The 27,886-nt window shown below is 43.6% G+C and overlaps 1 protein-coding gene across 4 annotated transcripts in view; it reads left to right on the forward strand.

Annotated features, from left to right (window-relative positions):
- The window catches only part of PRLR (prolactin receptor), a 174,915-nt gene that overhangs the window by 133,031 nt on the left and 13,998 nt on the right, over positions 1-27,886 (forward strand). For 2 of the 4 annotated variants that reach the window (XM_033421281.2, XM_049708003.1), the window contains exons 3-9: positions 13,977-14,089; positions 16,998-17,130; positions 18,539-18,708; positions 23,291-23,460; positions 24,870-25,011; positions 26,254-26,353; positions 27,070-27,151. In XM_033421281.2, coding sequence (XP_033277172.1) covers positions 14,020-14,089; positions 16,998-17,130; positions 18,539-18,708; positions 23,291-23,460; positions 24,870-25,011; positions 26,254-26,353; positions 27,070-27,151 — 867 coding nt within the window. In that variant the 5' untranslated portion in view covers positions 13,977-14,019. Of the gene's footprint in view, positions 1-13,971; positions 14,090-16,997; positions 17,131-18,538; positions 18,709-23,290; positions 23,461-24,869; positions 25,012-26,253; positions 26,354-27,069; positions 27,152-27,886 lie in introns of those variants that run through there. The other 2 variants (XM_004266007.3, XM_049708005.1) reach the window with 2 other exon arrangements.

Consider the following 27,886-nt stretch of genomic DNA (forward strand, 5'->3'; position numbering starts at 1 on the left):
GCAGTAATGGATCAGAGAGAGAGAGAGAGAGAATGTGTGAATATCTTATAGACCAGGACTAGACGAAAAGTACATCATTTCTGCCCACTTTCAGAGGCCCCAACTCCTTCACCTGTCTCTGTCTAACTAAAGGGGAGCCCATGAAGCAAACTTTAACTCTCTGCCCAGAAGGAAAAGGAGAACCAAATTCTGATGGACACTAGAAGCTTTTGCTACTCCTGTGGTCTCCCAGGATTCTAACCGAGATGTAGAAAAAAGCAGGAATTAGAGAGGAAAAATGCTTTCGACACATTCTTGAAAATTTCTTCTTAGATATTGCAACTTTCTCAGATATGCACACAGCCCGCTCTCAGTGCTCTAAAGATTCTCCCATCAGGCACTTGGCCAAAGCACTTCATCTCTCCAGGCCTTAATTGCCCAACCTGTAAAAGGGAGAGGTTGGATCAGAATCCTTCCATGTCTTTTGGCTCCTTTCATATCCAAAATGCCATGATTCTAGAACTCCTGCTGTTCATTTCCTCTTGAGACAAATAACCAGGGAGCCAGAGAGGTAATGCCAGTTGGTCAACAATTTATTGTTTTTAATTTTATTTTTAGCTTCCCTTCTCACTTCCCAAGACCACATTTCTAGAAATGGAAATATACATAGTAGACCAGGTTGGTACCAATATAAGAGTGATGATTATTTAAGTTGTTTTGTGTTTGGATGAACAGCACATTCACTGACACATATATAACACACACAGAGATCCCTCTGTGAAAAAATAATCTCGTTTGAACAGTCTTGTGAGACATATGTTCTCCTCCTACTGCTCTTGCCCTGGATTAGTCAGTTCTGCAGTGGTAACAAATGATGCTCTCTCAGTGGTTGACAGCACATTTCCCTTTTGCTCACTTTACATAAGGACTGTGGCTCAGCAGCAGGTTGGCTGTGGCTCTGCTGGGATTGGCTGGACTCAGCTGAGCTTATCTGGGCTCCACCTGTTTTCTCATTCTGGAACCCAGATGGAGGGAGTAGGTACCATGTGGCACATCCGGAGGACATATGGAGAACAAGAGCAGGAAGGCCTCAGCCAATAAATACAATACCATGCAATTGTATGTAAGGCTCTGTTTGGATACAGCAAAAACAATCACAACCACTCACATTCCATTGACTAGAGTTTTTCATGTGGCCAAGTCCAAATTCATTGAGATGAGATGTGTAGTCCACCCACAGGGTGCATGGGAAGCCTTAAAGAAAAACACACAGCATAAGAGTTGTGAGTTTAAGTTTTATTCAAGGACCTTACTGAGGACTACAACCTGGGAGACAGCCCCTCAGTAGCTCGGAGGGAACCTTTCTGAAGAGGTAAAAGAGGAGAGAGTTTATATATGATTCTTGGCTAGGAGATACATGCAATTCAGTATACATCTTGTAAAAGATTAATGCTGAAATGCACACACTACTATATATAAAATAGATAACCAACAACAAAGACCTACTCTATAGCACAGGCAACTATACTTATATCTTGTAATAACCTATAATGGAAAAGAATCTAAGATAGATAGATAGATAGATTTAACTGAATCACATTTCTGTACACCTGAAACTAACACAACATTGTAAATCACCCAACTATATTTCAATAAAAATTGAAAAAAAATAAGATTATTGCTGGTCACAAGAATGGATATCTCAAGTTAATGATTTTTTTGCTCTTCTACGTGTGGGAAGATGCAAGAATCTGGGTTCATTAAAATTCTCCCCGATCTGTGCATCCAACCATCCAAGGGGCTGTTTTTCCAAAGCCAAGTGCCTCATCCCATTTTTCATCCTCTGTTCCTCTTAGGGTGCACTGCAGTGGCTGACAACTTCATCTTTATAGAGTTGGGGAGTGAGCAAACTCTTTGTTCTTCTTTGTTTACACGAGTGTGTCTAATGACAATGGATGGGGGTATGGAATCCTCTGACTGGGAGGGAGCAAAGAGTTGGGGACTATAATCCAATCTGCTCACACCCCCATTGCCTCCACTGAAATTCTAATGGCAACATTTCCCATAGAAAGGATGCCACTCTACCTTAGTTCTCCCACTGTGGAAAGTTCTTGGGTAGGAGAGAGTTAGGAGGGAGAAGCAGTCAGCAATGGGAGAATGGAGGAAATTTAACAAACATTTATATAGTCTTCATTGTAGACTGGGCACTATCTTAAGCCCATTACCAATACCAACTCTCTGAATCTTCATCATAGTTCTGTGAGGTTGATCCGTGCATTATTCCCATTTTACAGATGAGGAAACTAAGGCACAGAGAAGTAAGTTACCTGTGATCACACATCTAGTAAATGACAGAACAGGATTCCAACTCAGATAATTTGGCTCCAAAATCTCTCTTCTTAAATACTCTGAAGGGAAGAGAAATGGGAGGATTCCAGCACCATGGATTAGCTAGTTGCTGATATGATACAATTTTAGGGGAGCAAGGAAACCAATTTCCTCTGGAAGGGGCAGACATTGTTTCAGTAAGACATGACATGTTTTCCAGAACATAGACAAAACTGAATATTCTGAGATTACTGGGATTTAGGCCACTGCCCTAGGCACTGTCCTGCATAGTCTCTGCTCTAATGGAGCTTACAGACTAGTGGAGGGAAACACACCATCAACAAACAAATGAGGAAAAATATCACGGGTCAGTTGATGGTATGAGCTGTGGAGAACAGTAAAGTGGGGTGAGGGATGAAGAATGTGGAACAGTGCTGGAGATGGGGTTTGAAGACAGTGGTCAACGAAGATCTTGCTGATAAGGTGACATTTAAGCAATGGCTTGAAGAAGGTGAAGGAGATAAATATTAATATTTGATAAATGAATGAATGAATACTCAACCATATTTAAGTATCCTGGTGAAACAGGAAAAAAAAAAGAAACAAGTTACCTTATTACTCAGACCTGGCCAGGCCTGCCCTCCCCTGGCATAATTCAAGCTGATCTTCTGGTTGAGTCCGGATGCTCTTCCTCCGTCACGTGGCTGCTGCCACTTCCAATTTCACCAATGAATTTCCTCCAGGGTGGAAGAGGACACACCTATGATCTCTTTAAATGGCCGAGGGATTTTTCTGGGAATATGCAGGAGTCACATGGTAGCAATTGTTCACCTGCTCTGGGCTGCAGGGTGGGAGGAAGGGGGCTGATCTGGGCTGTTATTAGTCTGTGTGCCTGCACATGCATGTTAGACGAGGCTGAGCATATTTTGACAGGGAGGTGAGCCAGATGTGAAAACAGACAGGTAATAGAATTACTGAGCAAAATGGGTAAATGAGAAGGTGTGAAACCTTCGGAAGTGTGCAGAGATAAACCTGGTTGATATCAAGAATGCAGAGGGGGACTTCAGGGGACTTCCCTGGTGGCGCAGTGGTTAAGAATCTGCCTGCCAATGCAGGGGACATGGGTTCGAGCCCTGGTCCGGGAAGATCCCACATGCCGCGGAGCAACTAAGCCCGTGCGCCACAACTACTGAGCCTGCGCCATAGAGCCCGTGAGCCACAACTACCGATCCCGCGAGCCACAACTACTGAAGCCTGCGCATCTAGAGCCCGTGCTCTGCAATAAGAGAAGACATCGCAATGAGAAGCCCGCGCACTGCAACGAAGAGGAGACCCCGCTCACCGCAACTAGAGAAAGCCCGCGTGCAGCAACGAAGACCCGATGCAGCCATAAATAAATAAATAAATAAACTTATTAGAAAAAGAAGAATGTAGAGGGGCGCTTTACTGCTCTCTAGGAATGAGACGGACCAGGATGAGAAGGGGCCAGGACCTTGAAACCTATCATTCCTCCCAAGAAGAGCAGGAGAGTCGACAATGAGAGGGACAGCGCAAGACGGAAGGGGTCAGGCGACAAGCTGAGCTGTAAGGAGGCAGCATCTGGGAATTCTGCCAGGCATTCAGAAAGATGGTCCAGCCACACACCATGGATGCTGGGGCCAACAGAATACGGGGATGCAGGCTGGCCCTAGGAGTCAGCCACTGATCTGGGCACTGAGCAGAGATCCAGGGCCTGAAGGGCCTGTTATGGAAGAAATGGGGTCTTAACAGTTGACCACGCAGGATTCCAGCACCAGGAACAGAACAGGACCCGATGCAAGCCTTCCCTGGGCTTCTCTCACTGCATGGGTATTGTGCCCTGAGCCTGCAGGTGGAGCTCAAGTGGCCCCAGCTATGGAAAGCTGTGGCAGGCAGGTCAGGGCACTCTCCGGGCTGGGTGAATAGACACACACTGAAAATGTTCTATCACAGAAGCGCCAGGCTACTGTGAGAGGCTCACTTACGAGGGTCAAGGTGAGCCGAGTTTTTAGCTTACGGTACGGGGGGTTAGTTTGCTTGATTTTGGTGTTGCGTACCATATCTAGAAAGCTAATGTGTTAAGCAATTGGGGGTCCCACTAACCTCCGATGCAGTTGTCAACAGGAAGGAGCAAAATAATAACCTTGCAACCTCAACAAACAGAGGCAGCAATGGGGGGAGTCTGACCGGACCCCGAGGAAGGCCGGGTTAAGTCAGCACAGAGACGGAGGCAGATGAGAGGAAAGGGAGGAGGGAAGGGATCCTGGGTTCACGAGGTCTCCCCCAGTCAGAAGGGGCTCCCTGCAAGCCTGCATTAAGCTGGCCTGAAAGTTTCAACTGCCCCCAAATCCTCCTCTTACATGGGGGAACGCCGAGCCCAGACAGGTGGAGCGAGGGGTATGCTGGTCAAAGTTTAACAACTGCTCTTCCAGGAGAAAAAAAAGAAGAAAGAAACATTCTGATTTATAGCATTTGCCAATTCCCACCATAGAAGTACTCCCACTACGGCTGATTTCAAGCTACCAACAGGAAGCCCGCTGGCTTACAACATTCCTTGAAAATGTAACAGTTGCTCCCTGGTGTAGACCTACACCCCCGGGGAGAGTGCCCTTGACCTCGTAGCCCTCCTCACAAGGAACCCTCAGCTCGGGGCAGTCCTTTTAGGAAAATGCCCTTTCCAGGCCCAGAGGATGGAGGCGGATCCAATCCTACCTCCTAACCAGTAGCTGCCTTGCCTAGTCCTTTATGCTATAATCAGGGCTCCTTAAGAATCACCTAAGTGCTTGTTAAAAATGCCCCTTCCAGTACCAGCTTGCAATCAGTAGATAAATAAGCCCTGGAGATCTCATGCAGAGCGTAGTCATTATAGACAACAATGTATTATAAGCTTCAAAGTTTCTAGGCGACTAGATCTTAATTGTTCCCATCACAGAAATGATTGTTATGTGACTTGATAGAGGTTTTAGCTAATGCTGCACAATTATATTCCAATAACATTTTTTAATTTAAAAAATGCCCCTTCCTAGGTCCCACCCTCCAAAAATTTTGACCTGTTGTATCTGGGATGGGCAGTGGTGCCCAGAACAGACTCTAGAAGCAGTGCCCGAGGAACATCCACTGCTATTGAAGGACCATACCTAGATCCCCGCAGCACCCTGTATCAGAGCCGACTTTGGGAAGGGAGAGTGTGCTGAGAGAGCCCTTTATCAGAAAGACGGATGCCTTAGTTGGCTCAGAACCCGTGGTCCCAAGGTCCTCTGACCTGTCCACCAAGCCATGGCCGGGCTGGGTTCTGTGCGTTGGAGCTTCTTGAAGGTAGGGGCCACTACTCCTTTGTAGCCATCAGAAGTGCAAAGCATGGTGGTTAACAACCCAGATCATGGAGCCCAGCTGCAGAGTTCCTCTCCCTCCATACACTGCTCACTAGCTGTGTGACCTCAGACAACTCATGGAGCCTCTCTGGGCTCCAGTGTCCTCATCTGTAAAATGGACATTTTCATAGAACTTACATCTCAGTGCCTGGCATGTAGTGTGTCCTACACGAGGGTTTGCTGATTTTATCACCACGCAGTTCTGAGCACACTGGAGGCTTTTAAGATAAGCTTGTTGGTTTAAACCACTTACCCCCTTGGGCTTCCATCTCCTCATCTTTGACATGGGAGCCATGACATAGTAGTAGGAACAATAATAGCTTTCCTGCCTCTGCACAGGATTATTGTAAGAATAAAATACGACCATGATGTGAAAGTGCTTTAAACACTACAGATCACCGTGTAAATGTTTTGTCATTTTGTCTTTGGTGTTGTTGTTAATTTGAGGCAGGACTCCCAGTCTAAAGACTGGATTCCCATTTCTGCTGTGCTGGCTGAGCTGTGTGATGGTGGGCAAAGCCAGCTACCTCTCTGAGCCTCGGTTTCCTCTCCCATCGAGGGAAGCCTCCTAGCAGAGACATTATATGTGTTAGGCGGCATCAGTGGTTCCCAGCCCTGACTTTACATTGAAATCATCTGGAGGGCTTTGTTAAAATGTCCATGTGCCAGTGGACCCAACTCTGAATCAATCAGAACCTCTTGCGAGACATAGGAGTTTGTCCATTTAAGAAGTTCCCTACATGGTTCTAATGTGAATCCTGGACTGAAAACCACTGGAGTCTGGAAAAGCTTTGTAAACTGCAAAACTTAATGTACGATTTGTGGATTTTTTTTTTTTTTTTGGTATGCGGGCCTCTCACTGCTGTGGCCTCTCCCGCTGTGGAGCACAGGCTCCGGACGCGCAGGCTCAGCAGCCATGGCTCACGGGCCTAGCCGCTCCACGGCATGTGGGATCTTCCCGGACCAGGGCACGAACCCGTGTCCCCTGCATCGGCAGGCGGACTCTCCACCACTGTGCCACCAGGGAAGCCCTGTGGATTTTTTTAATTGATGGTCTTATGAGGAACTAGTTCCTCTGAAAATCGAGCCAAAGGGCAATTTCCACCATCTGTCTGAAGTGTGCACTGACTGGGGAAAATTGAAACTCACCCAGTTCCTATTCTTGCCTTCAAGCCCAGGAGGCTGAGTGAAAATAAGCCTCTCTGAGAGCAAAGATGCTGCTGGAATGTTGCGGCCAGTGAGAGGAGTTGGTGTAATTGGATTTGGAAGCGATGCCTCCAGCCGTGGGGAAGCATCCAGTGTCCTGTTTTATTAAAGTGACTCCCGTGCAAAGGCACATACATCACCGCGAGCGATTTACCCCAATTAGGTTAGGGGCCAGGAGATCTTTCTATATAAGTCCCCAGGTGCAGTACCAACCCTGATTTGGCTCCAGTTTGGACAAATCCGATCTCTGCTAATTGCCTACCTCTTATATCGCACAGCTGTGGTCATGCACAGCCTACTCCCTCTGCTTGGATGCATTTTCACAGACAGAGAGTCTTCAAGAAGTTCGAGAAGTTCTGGGATTCACACGAGAGGAGGGAGGGGGTGTCTGGAATCAGAGGTGGACATTCTCTAACTGTCTCTCTACTATTTCTAGTAACATCCACACAGCCATGATGTTCTGACTAAACTGCTGGGCTCGACTGGGATGGTCATTTTACATAGAAGTGGTTCCCTTATGGAAAGTGCTAGATGTTTCCCACCAAAGGATATCTCAGGACAGGGAATGAGAAGGCAACCTGTTTGAGAAGCAGTAAAATGTAAACTTGATCACGGCAGTGATAAAAAAAAGAAAAGAAAAGAAAAATAATAATGGATGACATATGAGCAAACGTCCTGCTGTGAAATTTCAAACAAATGTGTAACTATGATTTCTGGGCTATGGACAGATAAACACTTCAGTGCTGTGGGCACATGTTTGCATGCAACCCAGGAAGAGCTAGGACCTTCACCTCCCCACCCTCAGGCCAGGGTTCTCCTAGCACTGTATCCGCAGCATTCAATGTCTGCATTCAGGAGTGGCTGCCATGTTATCCTGAAAACCTCTTCAGATTCCCCTGTCAAAGACAGAACGCTAAGCTGGCTCTAAGTCCAGTGTTTGGCAACACTAGCACAGGACCAGTTCTTCTGCGTGCAGATTAGCATCCCCTATCTTAGATTCTTGTTCTGCTTTTTCAAGTTGAAGGCTTCAGGGATTCACTTATTCTCTCTACAGTCATTGACCATTGATTTTGGGCAGAGCTTGTAAAACGGCCTTAGTCTTGAGCCTGGTGTGAAATAGCTAATCCTTCCTGCTGCTCTCCCCACCCTTAGCAGATTATGTCCTCTGCTTTCCAAACTAAATATTAGCATTCTATATTGGAAAGACATGCCAGATTCCTGGAAGTCAAAAGGTACCTGTGGGGTTCTGGCCCTGTTTTTTTAGCCTCAGGCCATCTAACAGGTGGAGCAACAGGTAAGGAGACCCAGAGGGCAGAGGACACCAACCCAGCAGACCCCAAAGGGAGCAGCTAACACAATCCCCAACATTTCAAACAATGGGTGAATATATTTCAAATTTGTTTGCAAGAAATGAGATTGTTTGCATTTTTAGGACCAGACAGGCATTTGGAACTTAATTTGCATTTATAGTCAGGAGGTGTGGCAGGTGGTGTCCTAACCATTGATGGTAGAGAACTGAAAGTTAGGGAGGAGCACAAAGTGGGTATGAGGTGTGCAGGGCTCCCCTGCCATCGGAGTCTTGATCGATCTTAGCAAAATCCAAAGTTTACCAAAAACTGGAACCCTCAAATGTCCATCAAGAGTAGAATGAGGAAATAAATTATGGTCTTTCATTCAATGTAATATGAATGAAGATGAATGAGGTGAAGTGAAAATGAATTTTGTATGAGTCCATGTAACAACAAGATTGAATCATACAACAATGTGAAATGAAAGAAGCCAGACACACTCACTCAAAAAATGCATATTGTATGATTCTATTTCTATAAAGTCCAAAAGTAAGCAAAATTAATCTGCAGTGTTAAGTCAGAAGAGTGGTTCCTCTTGGGAAGGGGTAGGTAGAGATTGGGGCGAGGCACCAGGGAGATTTCTGGGATGCTATTAGTGTTCTATTTCTTGACCTGATGGTAACATAGACATATTCACTTTGTGATAATTCATTGAGCAGAATACTTATGATTTGTGCATTTCACATGTGTGACATTCTTTAAAGAAATTCAAATCTTGGATGGGGGCCTGCTTATCCATGGGAATTGGGCTTGCAAGAGCTAGGTAGGTCCTCAGAATCCCTGCCCAGCATGCTAGGTTCATTTCTAGAGTCAGGGAAACTGAGTCAAAATCTGAGTAGAGCATTGGGGCAACAGTAGCAGATGAGGCAAGACAAGGTGAGAATTGCATTCACTTCAAGACCACCTGACACCAGGTCTTGGGAGCAAGTCCCACAAAATGGTAGGACTGAGATTTCTGGCATCTGGGATTGGCTCGGGGCCTGGATGAGCCAGCATAGGCAGATAAGTCTACCAGGGGGTAAAGGGTGAAAGCTCAGGTCTGTGTTTTGTTTTGTTTTTTAACACCCTTATTGGCGTATAATTGCTTTACAATGGTGTGTTAGTTTCTGCTGTATAACAAAGTGAATCAGCTATACGTATACATAGATCTCCATATCTCCTCCTTGCGTCTCCCTCCCACCCTCCCTATGCCACCCCTCTAGGTGGACACAAAACACCGAGCTGATCTCCCTATACTATGCGGCTGCTTCCCACTAGCTATCTATTTTACATTTGGTAGTGTATATATGTCCATGCCACTCTCTCACTTTGTCCCAGCTTACCCTTCCCCCTCCCCGTGTCCTCAAGTCCATTCTCTACGTCTGCGTCTCCACTCCTGTCCTGCCCCTGTTTTCTCAACTCTTGGCCTGTGTAGATGAGACTTGGCTTAAGGGAAAAGAGTGATGAAGGGAAGCGTTTGGACAGAGAATCTGAACCAGATGAGCATTAATGCAGAGCAAGGTGAGGAAGAAGAGGGTTTGTGGGGTCATACCAGAATGGGACGTAGCACCGTGAGAAGACACATTTGAATAAGATTACAGAGGAGCGTAAAGATGGGAGGGTCTCTGAGGATTCAGAAGCGAGGAAGCCAAGACAGTTTGTCATGGGCAAGGCGTGGAGGCTGCTGACTTGCTACAGACCTGCTTTTCAGTTTTAATTTTTGCATTTTTAAACCACAGTCACACTAGGGGAGCTACTGAGGAGTGAAACCAAGATAGCTGTCCTCTGGTGGGAGTATAGGGTTAACTTTTTCCTAGTTGCACTCCAAATATTTGGAGCCATTTACCACTATAACCATCACTAAAAGCGGCCTGTGGACACTCTTCAGATGTTCCAGCCCCACTTAGAGTGAATAATCTTGACCAAGATCCTGCTGCAATGGGGGAGTTGACTCAGAGAGACAAAAACAAAAAATTTTTTAAGTTATTTACACTTTTTTCATTGAAGTATAGTTGGTTTACAATGTTGTGTTAGTTTCTGGTGTACAGCAAACAGCAAAGTGAGTCAGACTTCAGATCTGACTATAATATCTTTTTTGGATTCTTTTCCATTATAGGTTATTACAAGGTATTGAATATAGTTCCCTGTGCTATACAGTAGGATCTTGTTGTTTATGTATAGTGGTATCTGTTAATCCCAACCTCCTAATTTATCCCTCCCCCCGACTTTCCCCTTTGGTAACCTTAAGTTTGTTTTCCATGTCTGTGAGCCTGTTTCTGTTTTGTAAATAAGTTAATTTGTATCAACATTTTTAGATTCCACATGTAAGTTATATCATATTATATTTGTCTTTGTCTGACTTATTTTACTTAGTATGATAATCTCTAGGTAATCCACATTGCTGCAAATGGCATTGTTTCACTCTTTTTTACGGCTGAGTGATATTCCATTGTATATATACACCACATCTTCTTTATCCATTCATCTGTTGATGGACATTTAGATTGTTTCTATGTCTTGGCTATTGTAAAATAGTGCTGCTGTGAACATTGGGGTGCATGTATCTTTTCGAATTAGAATTGTTGTCCTTTCTGGATATATGCCCAAGGGTGGGATTGCTGGATCATACTGTAACTCTATTTTTAGTTTGAGACAAAAACCAAATGTATCCCCAGCCTCATGTCCACCAGCCATAAAAATGATCAGTGGATGGCAGGATGTATGCCTAGTGTGGGGAGAGACCACAATAGATGGTCAGGTTAACAGTCAGCATAGCAAAATGGGCAGTTGGGGTTATCTTTCTCTCTGAAGGTTTACTTACCCCACTGTGTTTACCCTGCTGGAGAGTCAGTTGCAGGATGAGTTGGGAATCATTATATATTGAAACACAGTAATGAGACCACTATGAGTGTGTCCAATTCCCTGACATGGGGGTTTCAAGGTGTCAGAAACTACCCATGGCTAGTCAACAGATTCCAGGATATCTTAGGAAATCCCAGAGGAGCTCATTCCTTTTTAGTTTATAAAATGCTTCCTGAAAGCATTTTTATTGGAAAACTTTATTTAGGAGAGTTTCTTTGAGCCTGGACCAGCATACCAGGAAGCATAAGTGATGAAAGTATCTGCTCCTGTCTGCTCCACCCTGCTCCCCATCCAGGCATTTCTTTTTCAAAACATGTGGACCCCTGATTTGGAAGAGCTGTCTAGTTAGCACGTGACCTCGCCCAAAAGGTGTGATTTATAGCAGTTGATCTCAAGTATTTTGATGCAAAAAGAGAAGGGAAGTTTCAATAAAATGATATTATAGAACTTCTTCAGCCAGTAGGTAGAATTCCCAACCCCAAGCCAGGCTGAGATCAGATATTTAGGACAAAAAAACTCTTTCAGGTCTAGATGGATCCAGTGAAGCTGGATTAGGGAGAACAGCGGTGTTTGAGATCCTCAGGCACAAGTATGGCGGTTGAGCTAGCTGAGTCTTGGCTGTGTTGACTCCACACCCGTTCGAGGCTGGGGTGCTGTTCACCTTGACTCAGTCACTGTGGTCTCCACCGTCTCCCCCATAGAATGGGGAATAATTGCACGTTCATCACACACTGTCCACAAATGAGGATGATTCATCAGACGCTCTCAGATTTGCCAGATTCCTCTCTCCCAATGGCACGTGACTGACAATTTACTACGCCTTTCTACACTTTCATTTCCTCTTCTGTTAAAAGGGGTGGTAATGGAGAAAGACAAATATCAGATGATATCACTTACATGTGGCATCTTTAAAAATGATACAAATGAACTTATTTACAAAAAGGAAACAGACTCACAGACTTAGAAAACAAACTTATGGTTACCAAAGGGGAAAGGTTGGGGGGAGGGGTAAATTAGGAGGCTGGGATAAACAGATACACACTTCTATGTATAAAATTGATAATCAACAAGAACCTACTGTATAGCTCAGGGAACTCTGTCCAATATTCTGTAACAACCTATACGGGAAAAAAATCTGAAAAAGCATGGATATATGTATATGTATAATTGATCCACTTTGTTGTACACCTGAAACAGCATTGTAAATGAACCTACTCCCATATAAAATAAAAACTACATTAAAAAAGGGGGGATCGTAATAGCCCATGCTATGCACAGGGGTACTGTGAGGGCTCAGTGCAATCTGGATGATTAAGACACTCAGCACAGGGACTTCCCTGGCAGTCCAGTGGTTAAGACTCTGCCCTTCCAATGCAGGGGGTGTGGGTTCGATCCCTGGTCAGGGAACTAAGATCCCACATGCTGCGTAGCACAGCCGAAAAAAAATTTTTAAAAGACACTCAGCCCAATGCCTGGCCCGTGGTAAGTGTTCCATACGCAGGAGGAATGACTTGAAACCCATTATGAGCCTTTAGCATCTTGATTTAGTTAGATGACCCTGAGGGGTTAGATAGAGCAGGTGGCTTAGAACGTGTCACCTGGGAGGATATTCAAAAAGAATCCTGAAAAAGCAACTAGAAGGTCCCCAAAGAACAGGATACCGGCTACTTCACAGGAGTTGTTACTGACCCAGGAGCCCCAGTTATGAGAGAGTTGCTTGATGGCTCCTGTGTGCACCGAACCTCTACTGTCACTAAGATTTCTATTTCCGAGTATGTCGCAGAGGGAGTAGTAGCAGGTGGAAGGCTTCAAGAAGTTGTCTGTTAGGTGGGGTGAGGCTGGCAGATGGTGATCTGCCCTCTGACCAGGAGGAATGGACAAAGGAAGGCTGGTCTTCTCAGGGCTCATCAAACAGCACTCAGTCATTTCCAACGTCCTTAGACGGGCAGCCTTGCCCCTGGATGCCCTTCCCCTGATTTAAAAAAACCCATAAATTTTAAAGGGAAAATGTAAGCCATGGGTTTCCAAGAATTTACACTTACTTCATCAAATCTATTGTTTTCCGAGAGTTGTGTGGAATCCAAAAAGACTAATGAGCCTTTTCCAAATGTCTTTAAAAATCCTTTTTTCTTAGAAGGACATTTAGAGGCTTTAAAAGTTGTTCCAAGGGTAAAAATAATAATATAATAATAAATTTCTCAAAACTCCCAACCCCTGCAGGTTCAAAATTTGCTTAATTCTTGAAACCCAAGGGACTTGAATTATAACTGGGATTTGTCATTTCTTGTTTATGGGGCTTTTCCAAAGGGGAAAAAGGAACCATGTGGAGGTTCACTAGAGTTCACTGCATCGTTCGCAGCCATGCCCATAGCCCAGAAGGCTTCCAGAGTCTTCTCAACCTGAACCTTCAGGCGAAGGCCCCCTTACTTGGTGGCATCCGTGAGACCAGTTTGGAGTTAAACTGAATGCACTGACTTTTTCAGCCTGGCTTAATTTTGGCTGGAGGATCAAAGCCCTCCCAGAACAATTGTTTTGTAGGGAATACAATCTATGTCACGTAAAACAGGTGATCTATCGTTAGTTGACTGTGGGGTGCAAAGAGAACAATTTTTCCTTGAGGTGTGTGCAAAGAGCCAGCTGCGGCTGGGCTGCCCTTGAACGTTGTCATCTGATGACCTCTGGTGGTGGCATTTTTCCCAGCATGTGTGCAGCGATGCTTCTGAGCCAAGCCATCCTTGTCACATTTTCCTACATTCCTTTCCTCCTGTTTTGTTATTCACGTTCAGCAAGGAGCAAGAATCAGTTGCAAACACCCAGAGTAAAGTGGTGCATGTGCCTAACCAGACTGTCGTTTCAAAAGAGTTGCCTGTGCCTTCTCTTTCAGTGAACCTCTGATCCATTTCCTGTGGAAAGAGAAGGGAGCCAACATGAAGGAAAATGTGGCATCCACAGTGGTTTTCATTTTGCTACTGTTTCTCAACACCAACCTTCTGAATGGTAAGTAAGAGACTGTCCTGTTCTCTTGCATTCCCTGGGGTGTTTATATGAGAGGAGGGGAGAATCCATCACAGTCCTCTTGCAATGCAGTTATGAGAAATGAAAATGTCCATGTCATTTGCTGCTATTAAATTATTTACAATATTTTGGGGATTAAAATGAATGCAAAAATTAATGCAAAAGAATGAATGCAATTAATGCAAAATCCTGTCACTATGCTGACTTACATCCTCATTCTGGGAGTGCAGGGAAAGAGCTCTACCAACAACAGACCAGAGTTTCAGTTCAGGTTCTGTCCCTTACTAGCTGTGCAACCTTGAGCCAATTACCTAACCTCTCTGGATTTATACATTTTCAAAGTGAGAATAGTGATGTTTCTTCCACCTCAGATGAAAAGTTTTGTGAGAAAAATCTTTGAAAACCTGTAAAGAGTTATAAGGGGATTGCTGTTACGTGGTGGGAAATGGGTATAGAGCCAACTCTGTTATGGGGAAATGAAATTCACAACTAGACTAGAGTGTGTGAGCCTGTGTGTGTACACTTCAGTGTATCTACCACTGTGTATTTCTGGGTGTGTGTACTTTTGTATACCTGTGTATATCTTAAATTCCTTATATGTGCCTGATTGCAAATGCTTCTCTGGGTATACCTGTCTGTGTACACATTTGTGGGTGTATATTTCTGTGTATGTACCTGTGTGTGTACTGGTGTATACTTCTACAAGTATGCACCCGTGTATATTATTCCTCTGTGGTATGTGGGTGTGCTTCTGATATGGGCTCTATTTGAGCGTGTGTGTGTGTGTGTGTGTGCCTGTGTGTGGTACCTCTGTGGTTGTTCCTGTGTTTGTGTGCATTTTACAGGGATAGTGAGACTGTCCATTCATTGTAACCATCTCCTCTAAAGTGGGTGAAAGAAACATTTAACTAATTATAATTTCACAACTTTACCCTCCTCTCTTGAGTTTCCTCCAGGTACTATTAATAACCAGTGAAATGTGAGAGAGAGAAGCTTTCAGAGAAAAAGGACCGCAGAGATCAGTATAATCCATAACGAAATTTTAAGTATTCAAATAATCAGCAGTGGCCTTAATTGGCTTCTAAATATGCCCATTATTGAGCCATAAGTTTTGTGCTTTTTTAAAAGTACACTTTCCTTTCTACCTCACATACTCCTCCCTATAGCCACAACAACAAACAAACGAAAAATCGCTTCACCCTGTGACATTACCCTGAAGAAATGTTCCGTAGAGGACAGCAACATTACAAACATTGGCAGAGCTGACCCCAGGCTGTCTGGCGTGGACCGTTTTCGGGGGGCTGGGAGGTGGCTGGGCTCCGGCTGACACGCAGCCTGGTGACCTCGGCCCCAGCCTGTGCACCGCATCGTCCCCTTCCATTCAGTTCTTCTTTCCAGCAGTTTTGCCTAGTGCCCTGTCTTCCCACCTGTGTTCTCCTCCAAACTTGCTCTTTCTAACCTGCTAGCAGTTCTACCCGGGAGCCAGCGTGAGGGGTGAAGGGCAAGTGTGGCAGAAAACAGAGAAGCCCCAGAGGCTGAGGGACCACCACCTGGAAGTTCTCCTCTCTGCTCCTGATTTCCTGAACTAAACACCAACTGGGGTTACGTGGCTCGCTGTGGATGGGGCCCCCAGCCCAGCAGCATCAGGGCCACTGTTTCCCTCTTTGGACCTGACAGACAAGGAGTAGAAGAGGGAGCCAGCTCACCAAGAGCTTTGGGGATTAGGGAACTCAAAACCTTCATCCACTTGGCATCGGGTTTTCCACATCAGCTCTTTCAGCCCTGCTAGCTTCCAGCTGGGACTAAGTACAGCTCCTAGATAATGATGGTAGCTAGTAACCGCAAGTGCAGCCACCTGTAGGAGCTGCCATGCCTCCTACCCATAAAGACCCAGGGGGAGAGGGAGAAATATAAGGGAAAAGGGACCAAAAACCCAAATTAGGAAATGGAGGCAGGGAGGATGGGGAGCCAGACTTTGATGCTGAATCGGAGCTCAAAGCTGAATGGAGGGCTTCCCTGGTGGCGCAGTGGTTGAGAGTCCGCCTGCCGATGCAGGGGACACGGGTTCGTGCCCCGGTCTGGGAAGATCCCACATGCCGCGGGCGGCTGGGCCTGTGAGCCAAGGCCGCTGAGCCTGCGCGTCCGGAGCCTGTGCTCCGCAATGGTAGAGGCCACAACAGTGAGAGGCCCGCGTACCGCAAAAAAAAAAAAAAAAAAAAAAGTGAATGGAATCAAGGAAGAGTGATGGGGAAAAGGAAGGGACAGAGAAGATGGGGAGGAAGCAGCTCAAGGGGGAGCCTCAGTGATACAGTGAAAGAACAAGAGAAGAGAGCTGGGTTCATTGTGTGGGAATGGCAGAAAGATGGTGGTTAGTGAGCCAGAGGGGAGAGGTCCAGAGAGCATTGGATTAGCAAATGACCACAGGATGCTGGTGCCTGGGGAAGAATTCTTTGTATGGGGCTGTGGGTGTGAATCCGCTCCATAGACTCCATGGGATTATAGAAGGGCCACATCCTCTTCCTCAGTCCATATGGGTCCCTACACTCTTGGTGCTCACCGCTGTTGAAACTACATCAAATGGTGTAGTATCTCCAGCCCACAGTACGCGCGCACACGCGCACACACACACGCGCGCGCACACACACACACACACACACACCCCGCCACAGCAAAGCTCTCTCTCTGAGTCCTGCCAACTTCAGCGCAGCCCGCAGAGGAGTGTTGCTGGATGTTGACACCTTGGCACTTCTGAGCCCTCCACCCCTAGGCCTGCTCCTGCCGAGACCTCATCACTGGCCTGGCCCCATCAGTCTGCTTCTGTCACCAGCAGAATGGTCAAAGAGTTGAACAGACATTAATATTGACGCCAGTGGCTTCTGGCTTTTTCTAGGACAGTCACCTCCTGGAAAACCTGAGATCTTTAAATGTCGTTCTCCCGAAAAGGAAACATTCACCTGCTGGTGGAAGCCTGGGGCAGACGGAGGATTACCTACCAATTACACGCTGACTTACCACAAGGAAGGGTAAACGTTCTCTTCTCTCCTAGCAAAGCGCACCTGGGGTGTCCTCACTCTCAGGGCCACAGGAACACTGACTCTGGGTTAATTGCCACGCTTCCCTGAATGGATACCGATAAGACTCCTGCTATTGGAGGAAGGGAATCAAACATACGCGTCCACATCTTCCTCTTAATGTCCCTGCCGAGCTCCCTCATGCACATAAGCTCAGCCACCACCTCGGCAACACAATCCAGCAATGTTCTCATTGCCTGTCGTAAGTTTAGGTTGTAGCCCAAGGTCACGTATAAGCGTTTCCTAGGTGCTAGTTAATTTTAGATGCTTATCTATCAATCTTGTGCCATTTATCATTTTTTGTAATCATTACTTTTGTAACCTAAAAGTATTATCATGTAATCTTTGACAACCGTGGTACATTAGCTTTTCGAACGTGTTTCTTGTGCAAGAAAATAACAAGCCCTACAAGAAAAGGAAGATGGGGTGTTTTCCTTAGGAAACCCATGGACCCATGATCTCCCAGAAGGCATATTGGGAGCTAAAATTGCAGTGCAGAGTAAACAGGGTGATCTCTGGGCAAGGAGTTCGTCACAGTTACAATGAGACCCTCCTGGAAATCCAGGGACGGCTGTATCCTTCCCCAGTGAAGAAAATATTTACTAGTAGAAACAACTGGCTCACTTCGCAGTGACAGGACTTGGTGGTACGCAAAGCTGCCATCCCTTCTGGGACCCAAAGGGGTGTCATGCAAACAGATCTCAGGAACTCAAAGTGGCGAGCAAAGTGGAATACGCCTACACACCTCTGTGGTGAGTCTCGCGTGGAGGCCCCCAAGTCTAAACGTGAGAGGCCTAAGGAGCCTCTTGGGCCTGAAATATCTCCTTTCAGAGTCACTTTTCTCTGTGGCTGACTTAGTGTAATTGGAAATACACTGCAGTTTGTATTCCCTTTAATCTTTTTTTAATGAAATGTAATTCAAAACATATGAGCAATAAATGCTGCCTCGTGCATTATCCCCACCCCGTGTGTATGTGCAGGGGAAAGTCCCAGTGTCCTGAGATGACCCAATGGTGGTTCCCTGAGGAAAGCGGTGCATTGGCCACAGAAAACTCAAGCGTTTATTGGCAGGGGGCATATATCACAAAGCCCACAGCAACCTGTAGACAGGAAGGGTTGGTGAGAAACAGAGTCACTGGGGCTGTGATGTGACCCTGCCACCCGTTCTCCAGCACTCTCTTCCCTTTGTCACCCCCAGCTGACATGGGAAGGGCAGAAGAACTTGGGGAGCCCTTCTTCAGCTCTGGTTTTTGCATCTGGAATGCCTGTTCCCCAAAATCCAGTGGTATTGATCTATTAAGAAAAAACTAGACTCTTTTTACCACTTTCTTACTGACTCCTAATATATTACTCGTTGCAGAGAGACATTCACCCATGAATGTCCGGACTACAAAACCGGTGGTCCCAACTCCTGCTACTTTAACAAGAAGCACACCTCCATATGGACGATATACATCATCACAGTAAACGCCACGAACCAGATGGGAAGCAGTTCCTCGGATCCACGTTACGTGGACGTGACTTACATAGGTAAGGGGAAGGGTGATGGGTGAGGAACTTGTTACTCCAGTATAAATCTACCAATAGTCAAACTCAGTTTGAGTCTTCTTGGCCTATGGATAGATTCCCATAAAGAAAGATGAGAAAATTCACACCATCCTTGCCAACTGAGTGTTTTAAACCAATTTTTTGGATTTAATTAATTTTTATTGGAGTATAGTTGATTTACAATGTTGTGTTAGTTTCTGCTGTACAGCAAAGTGAATCAGTTATACATATACATATATCCACTCTTTTTAAGATTCTTTTCCCATATAGGTCATTACAGAGTATTGAGTAGAGCTTCCTGTGCTATACAGTAGGTCCTTATTAGTTACCTATTTTATACATAGTAGTGTGTATATGTCAATCCCAATCTCCCAATCTATCCCTCCCCCTCCTTCCCCCTTGGTAACCATAAGTTTGTTGTCTACCTCTGTGACTCTATTTCTGTTTTGTAAATAAGTTCATTTGTATCCTTTTTTTAGATTCCATAATAAGTGATATCATATAATACTTGTCTTTCTCTGTCTGACTTACTTGTCTTTCTCTGTCTGACTTACTTCACTCAGTATGAAAATCACTAGGTCCATCCATATCGCTGTAAATGGCATTATTTCATTCTTTTTTATGGCTGAGTAAACCAATTTTTATTTATGATGGTAAGACAGTAAAATCCTTATGCCTTCCTTTGACCCTTCTTCCCATCCCCTTGCATCCAACAGGAATGTTCTATTTAGCTTCCCTTATCAATGCTTCTCTCCAGCCCTCCCCCTGCGACCGATGTCCCCTTCTCCCTTGGCAAGCTGGGATTTCTTTTCTGAGATTTCTCTCCCTGAAAGACAGAACTGCTTCATGGAGTAGCAGCTCTTAGAAGCGTCTCATCTGCTTCTCCACCCACAGGAATTGCTCCACACTGCTTTGCCGCAAATTCAATTCTCAATATACATATGTTTCTTAGCAACTGGAGCTATTCTTTTCAAAATAAAGAATTTGGGGAGTAAATAGTGCTGCTTGAACAGAAGGCTGAAGGCCAGGGTCACAGCCACGATGTTTGGAGAAGTCATTAGCAAAGTGAAGCAAAATCGACCTGAGAGCTGCTTCTTGCTGTGCGTGATCAATATTGAGCTGCAGGGCGATGAGACATAACTGCAGTGATCTGTATGGGTTAGCAGGGACAACAAAGGGAATCTTAGGACAAGAGATGGCTTGGCCTTAGCTAACCTATGGAGTAGCTAATTAGGTTCAAGGTCACCCAAGTCTTCCTGACTTACCTAACACCAACCAACAAGGAAAATCAGGCTAGGACTCTCAAGTGTCATCCCATTGGCGTGTTATCAGTGATTGATCCTTAAAAACTAGAAAAGCTTGCAACATCAACTGGTACCCATTTGAATTCTGTCTCTCCCCAGCAAATTATTGCAATGAGCATGGGGATGAAGACAGAATTTGATCTTAGCTTAAGAAAATCAAAAAGTAACCCCACTGACAAGTAGGAATAAAATAAATTCCATTCATATAAATTTACTTGAGATATGAAGTCTTTAAAATGCTAAACACCAAATAATTCCATGTGCATAGTTTCTTTCTTAAATTTCCTTGTCCTCAAATATTCTGCCCTCAAGTGTTAAAATATTTAAGGTCAAAACAGTGAAAGCAAGAGAAGTTCTGAAATGCACAACTGCTATAATGAAGATTATCCACAAAAACAAAAATGGGATCACTAAAGAAAAGTAGTATGTTTAAAAAGTGAAATTAATGAATGGATCCAATTCATAGTGACTCTGGAAAACAAATTCTCTGGGGAAAGAATGTGTTGGGCCATACTTTTCAAAATAATAAAAGAAGTGTTCATGGAATTCTCATATAACCCTGCAGCATACAGTGTTGGTGACAGGCCACAGAAGTTCATTTACAACGCAGTTTTAACCACAGTAAAGTCTACCAACTTGAATCTCATCCAGCGATAACCTGCGGTACAAGATATTGGCACATAATCTCTCAGAAATAGATTTCATTGTTGTCACTGAGAAATATTTAGCTATGCTGAGGACACTTGAAATGTGATTCTCAACTGGGTGCTCTCTGCCTCGCATAGGGTACTTGGCAATGGCAGGAAATATTTTTGATGTTTGCAACACAGGGAGAGAGGGCCTCTAATGGGGAGAGGCCAGAGATGCTGCTAACGTCCTACAATGCTCAGGAAGGCCCCTACCACAAAGAATTATCTGGTCAAAATACACATAATGCTGAGGTTGAGAAACTTTGCTTTCAAGGATTCATCTTGAACATTTTACTTGCACCTTTGTACAAAGATGTTTTGATCAGCATTTCTCAGTCTTGTGTTCAAATTAAAACTTATATTAAATAACTGATATTTATTTAGTAAGGCCATATAAAACAATCTTTCTTAGGTATTTACTTAGTAATATACAAGCATTAGGATTAGTGGCAAATTTTCTAAAGCTATTTTTTTAAGCAACTGTAGGGTATAATGCCAAGTCCACTAGAGTTACACTCACTCTTCTCTCACCTGTAGTGGAGACTGATTTGAGGAGGTAAGAAATGCATGGAGAAAATATGACTGGCCAGCAGGGCTGAGACTAGGGTAAGGCAAGCCAGCACCCTAGGGCCCTCACTCTTTTTTTAAATTTATTTTATTCAAGTATAGTTGATTTACAATGTTGTGTTAATTTCTGCTGCACAGCAAAATGATTCAGTTATACATATATATATATATATATATATATATATATATATATATATGTTCTTTTTTATATTCTTTTCCATTATGGTTTATCACAGTATACTGAGTATAGTTCCCTGTGCTATGCAGTAGGACCATGTTGTTTACCCATTCGATATATGAGTTTGCATCTCCTAATCCCAAACTCCCACTCCATCTCTCTGCCACCCCCCTTCCTTCTTGGCAACCACAAGTCTGTTCTCTATGTCTATGAGTCTGTTTCGTAGATAAGTTCATTTGTATCATATTTTAGATTCCACATACAAGTAGTGTCATATGGTATTTGTCTTTCTCTTTCTGACTTACTTCACTTAGTATGATAATCTCTAGGCATTATTTCATTATTTTTTATGGCTGAGTAGTATTGCAGTGTGTGTGTGTGTGTGTGTGTGTGTGTGTGTGTGTGTGTGTCTCACATCTTCTTTATCCATTCATCTGTTGATGGACACTTAGGTTGTTTCCATGTCTTGGCTATTGTGAATAGTGCTGCTATGAACATAGAGGTGCATGTATCTTTTTGAATTATAGTTTTGACTGGATATATGCCCAGGAGTGGGATTGCTGGACCATATGGCAACCCTATTTTTAGATTTTTGAGGAACCTCCATTCAGTTTTCCATGGTGGCTGCACCAATTTACATTCCCACCAACTGTGGAGGAGGGTTCCCTTTTCTCCACACCCGCTCCAGCATTTGTTATTTGTAGATTTTTTAATGATGGCCATTCTGACCGGTGTGAGGTGATACCTCATTGTAATTTTGGTTTGCATTTCTCTAATAATTTGCAATGTTGAGCATTTTTTCGTGTGCCTGTTGGCCATCTGTATTTCTTCTTTGGAGAAATGTCTATTTAGGTCTTTTGCCCATTTTTCAATAGGTTTGTGTTATTTGGTTTTGTTTTTTTTTTTTTTATATTGAATTGTATGAGCTGTTTGTATATTTTGGGAATTAAGCCCTTGTTGGTTGCATCATTTGCAAGTATTTTCTCCCATTCTGTACATTGTCGTTTCATTTTATATATGGTTTCCTTTGCAGTGCAAAAGCTTGTAAGTTTGATTAGGTCCCATTTGTTTATTTTTGCTTTTATTTCTATTGCCTTGGTAGACAGACCTAAGAAAACATTTGTACGATTTATGTCAGAGAATGTTTTGCCTACGTTCTCTTCTGAAAGTTTTATGGTGTCATGTCTTATATTTGTCTTTAACCCATTTTGAGTTTATTTTTGTGCATGGTATGAGGGAGTGTTCTAACTTCATTGATTTACATGTGGCTGTCCAACTTTCCCAACACCACTTGCTGAAGAGATTGTCTTTTCTCCACTGTATATTCTTGCCTCCCTTGTTGAAGATTAATTGACCATAGGTGTGTGGGTTTATTTCTGGGCTCTCTATTCTGTTCCATTGATCCATGTCCGTTTTTGTGCCAATACCAGACTGTTTTGATTACTGTAGCTTTGTAGTATTGTCTGAAGTCTGGGAGGGTTATGCCTCCTGCTTCGTTATTTTTCCTCAGGATTGCTTTGGCAATTCTGGGTCTTTTATGGTTCCATATACATTTTAGGATTATTTGTTCTACTTCTGTGAAAAATGTCATGGGTAATTTGATAGGGGTCACACTAAATCTGTAGATTGCTTTTGAGAGTATGGTCTAGGCACCTCACTCCTAAGGAGGCGTTCACAGACCTGTACTTAAAGGAACCTGACATCAAATACCAAGTGTCTCATAACCATGGAGATAAAAAAGGTAGAGAGATCTGCCTCTAAGTCATATAGTTCTGGATTCAAATACCCATATTTGACTAAATATGGACTTTCTTTCATATCTACAGTTGAACCAGACCCTCCTGTGAACCTAACTTTGGAATTAAAACAGCCAGAAGACAGAAAACCATATCTGTGGATAAAATGGTTTCCACCCACCCTGGTTGATGTAAGATCTGGTTGGCTCACACTCCAGTATGAAATTCGATTAAAACCTGAGAAAGCAGCTGAGTGGGAGGTGAGTCAACCAGAAGCTTTTGGAGGGAACCCTGTCCTTTGGCAAAGATGAAGTACCCCAACTGAGAATAGGTCATGCCCCCTAATTATTGGGCCACCACGTTGCCTTCCTGATGCTGATGTTACCCACCCATGTGTGGAAGGGCCTTCTCCCCTCCACTGGGATGGATGGGGGCTCATCTTTACAGCTCTCCCATGCCTAGCTCCTTGAAACTGAACAGCCACTTCTGCCAAGTTTTCAGCCCACCTCCCTCAGGATATCTTAGATCTAACATCTGTGAGAGTACTTAAATGGCACTAAGTGGGAGGAAAAAATTTCAGTGTAACCAGTCCACGGCTAATGGAATTTTTATTCACTTCAAAATATTTCATTATAAACAAATAGTACAATAAATTATAGGCATTATGATAATCTACTCTTAAATAGTTCAGTATATGTCTCTTTTAAAAAGGGAATATTTCCAAATCTAGCCAAAATAATAGGATCACATGTAGAAAATTAATTGAAATTCCTTAATATCATCTTTTTGAATCCCTTAATATCATTTAATGGCCAGTCCATATTTTAATTCCCCCAATTGCTTCAAAAAATATTTTTAACAGCTGGTTTGTTCAAACCAGAATCCACTCCAGGATCACTCACTGTGGCTGGCTGATATATCCCTTCACTCTCAACGTGCTCAGGAGACTGGGCCACTTGTCACATAGAATGCCCCACCTTCTGCATTTGTCTGATTAGTTCTTTGTGAGGTCATTTAACCAATTTCTATGTCCCCATATTTCCTGTAACCAGACATTAGGTCTAAAGACTTGATTAGATTCCAGGTGAACAATTTTTGGTAAGAAAACTTCAGAGGTGATATATATGCTTCATATTCCATCATATCAGGAAACAAAGACCATCTGGTCAGCCTACCATAAATGATGTTAAAAGTGGCCCCTGGATCGGGGAGATCACATCTTGATCCCTTGATTTTAAAGTCATGTTTAATTTGTGCACAATTGCTTCAGTGTTCATGAATTCCCAGTTCTCTTCCACCTAGTGGCTTTACATCAGTGAATGATCCTTGAATCAATTATTTTATTAGAGTTTAGAAAAGAATAATTTTCCAATTTTATTAACTAGTCACCTTCCGTAATGTAGAATTTAGAAAGCAAGGTGTAGGGAGCAGAACATTTGTCTTTCCGAACTAGAGTTCCCAATGGAGAGATAGAAAGCCTGTTGATTTTTGTGTGAGCAGTATTTAACAGGAGGAAGGGGTGGGCTGAGAGGGTGGAATGGTGTGAACAGGGTATTTACTAAGTGTGATCATTTGGTCTCGCTCCTCCAATAGTTTACTGCCTAAAGAAAAAGTCTCTTTCTTCATAACACAAGTCAGAGTGACCTCTGTTTTCCTTGGCCTCCCTTAGACTCATTTCGCTGGGCAGCAGACTCAGTTTAAGATTCTCAGCTTATATCCAGGGCAGAAATACCTTGTTCAGGTTCACTGCAAGCCAGACCATGGATTCTGGAGTGAGTGGAGCCCAGAGAGCTCCATCCCGATACCTAATGGTGAGTGTCTTGGCTCCCTTTTGCTTATACTCCTAAATATTTTTAAAATAGAATGAGTTTGGTAAATTTGTATGTAGTAACTACTAACAGAGAAACTATTTTGAGTCTTCGCCAGAAGAATGAGTAGAGGTGAGTTTATCATCTCTCCACTCAACACAAAGACATTTGTAAGTACAGCATTGCTCCCTGGGTCACTGTCAGTGAGGACCAGTTTCTAGGATAAGTCTGCAGTCATGGGCTTGAAATGTCTCAGAGGGCTTGATGATCAGTCATTCTGCACTCCCCATCTGCTCCATTCCTATCATTCAAGGTCATCATCTAGTTCTCCCAAAATTTGTAAGGCGCTATCCCATCTGAAAAGCATGAATTGATTTTCAGTCCTTGAAGACAATTACATGTTGGTCTCTTAGTCAAGGAACAGTGTATAAAAGACACCCAATTCTTTAAGTGCCATTAAACATGGTGGCTGGCATTCTACAGGGAATGAATCATTTGCATTTCCAAGTACTTTACAGTTTACAAAGTCTTTACCTTGTTTGTTCCTCCCAACCATCTCAAGTATTCAGAGAGAACAGAATTGCCATTAGGAACTGAAAGGGAGGAAACTAAAGGTCAGCGGAGTTAGAAGTCTTGCCCAGAACTGCATGGCGAAACCTAACTCTTGTGACAACTTGCCTGGCCAAAGTATCAGGGCTTGCATTGGCATACTGGAAAGAGCACCGCATTACAGGCCATAAAAGTGTGCATCCAGTCCAGCCCTGGCTCTTACTAAATAAAAGCAGAAGCCCTGGGTTCAAATCCCAGACTGCAACTTTACAGCTACATGCCTCTGGGTAAACCACTCTTACAGTCTCAGTTCCTCATCTTTCCATACAGGCAATGTGTGTAAAGAGCTTAACATCATATGGCTTTTACTGAGACCTTAATAAATGTTAGCTTTTTAAATTATTATTACTGCAACTGACCACGTACCCTTGGACTTCCTATATAAGTATCAAATCAAATAATATTTTAAGGATCTTGAAAATTTTAGAGAACTATAAAATATATGCCACTTTAAAATTTAATAATATTGGAAAAAATTAAATCCATCATTAATGTTACTCTGGATTGATGTTCAAATCAGAAAAGGTGTGGAGGGGCGGAACTTATGTTCAAAAATTTCATTGATTTGTTTGTTTTGTTTGTTTGTTTTTAATGATGCTGTATGTGATCAAAACTTTCTGGCTGTTTGCTTTTTAGACTTCTCAATGACAGATGCAACCGTATGGATCTTTGTGGCCGTTCTTTCTGCTGTCATCTGTTTGATTATGGTCTGGGCAGTGGCTTTGAAGGGCTACAGGTACTTCACTGTCTATCAACCCTCCTCCCGATCATGGTTGTCAGGGATAATGGCCAAAAAAGACAATACAAAAATGATGGAAACCTACAGATAATTCAAGCACCTCATGTTAGCCATTAGTTGCAGTGTGTTCACCATGAAAAACTTTTATCAGTGCTAGCAAAAGTAGAATAGACACATTTGAAGTTGATGCTCTTTCCATCAAATGGAGGCTCACAGTTGTGAAATAGTAAAAATCTGGCAAGAACAGCAGATAATCCCCTAGTCACTTCAGAATCAGCCAGAGTTAATTAGCGAGAATTCTTTTTTTTTTTTTTTTTTTTTTTTACGGTACGCGGGCCTCTCACTGCTGCGAGCCCTCCCCTTGTGGAGCACAGGCTCCGGACGCGCAGGCTCAGCGGCCATGGCTCTAGGGCCCAGCCACTCTGCGGCATGTGGGATCTTCCCGGACCGGGGCACGAACCCGTGTCCCCTGCATCGGCAGGCGGATTCTCAACCACTGCGCCACCAGGGAAGCCCGCGAGAATTCATTTTGATGTTGACCTCTAGAAGTATTCATTGTCTTCACCACTGATTGTTAGTTTCACATAGCCTCGGAACTCTAACTTCTATCTACCATAGTCCATGTAGCAGCTATTTGGAGATAACGCTAATCTTTCAAAAATTACAAAGTGAAAACATGTGTCATTTATCTTATCTCACAAATCTTTTTATAGCATGGTGACCTGCATCCTCCCTCCGGTTCCTGGGCCAAAAATAAAAGGATTTGATACTCATCTGCTGGAGGTAAGTCCAGAGGTAAGAATGTATTGTGACCAGCTTCTCTCTACTCATTATCTTTACACATGAGCACACAGTTCCCATCAGTGCAGCCTGGTCAGCTCGGCCATCCTTGACCAGCTGTCCCTCCTCTTCAGCAGGTGTGTTTACAGAAAGATATGGGAAGCATGAGGGTACTTACCATCAGATACTGAGTGCCAGAGGACAATGAAAGAAAGCCAAGAAAACCTCAAAACACATAGGAAGGCTTGCTAGGTTTATCAGCTCTTTTCATAAGCCCCATCTAAAACATGTTGTACAAATAATCAATTGAGAAAGAGGGTGAATATTTTGATGAATACGAAAGAGGAACCTACCACCAGCCCCTCCGTCATACTTTGGCATAAGCTCTCACTTGAATGTTCCTTACAGAAGGCCATAGTAACAGAATATCCTATTGCAATTTTTGCTCAGTTTGAGAGCTCAGTTAAGACTGGCTCAGTACAGTGGAACTGGTGTTTGCCAGGGTTCATTTAGACCGATTCAAGTGGGAATGAAATTTAAGTGTTTCCAATGAAAAGAGGTGTTAGAACATTTTTAATTTCTCTGCAGGTTGAAATCTATAGTTTCAATTTGACCTTCTGCTTAACACTGATGTATATAAAAGCAGTCACCTACACATTGTCGCTTGACCCCAGCTACTGTGAGGCCAAAAGCACAAGAATGTGAAGAGTGAGTCCTAGGGAATTTGGCTTGACGGCATTCACTCTGATT

Source organism: Orcinus orca, chromosome 3, assembly GCF_937001465.1.
Source record: "Orcinus orca chromosome 3, mOrcOrc1.1, whole genome shotgun sequence".
NCBI lineage: Eukaryota > Metazoa > Chordata > Mammalia > Artiodactyla > Delphinidae > Orcinus > Orcinus orca.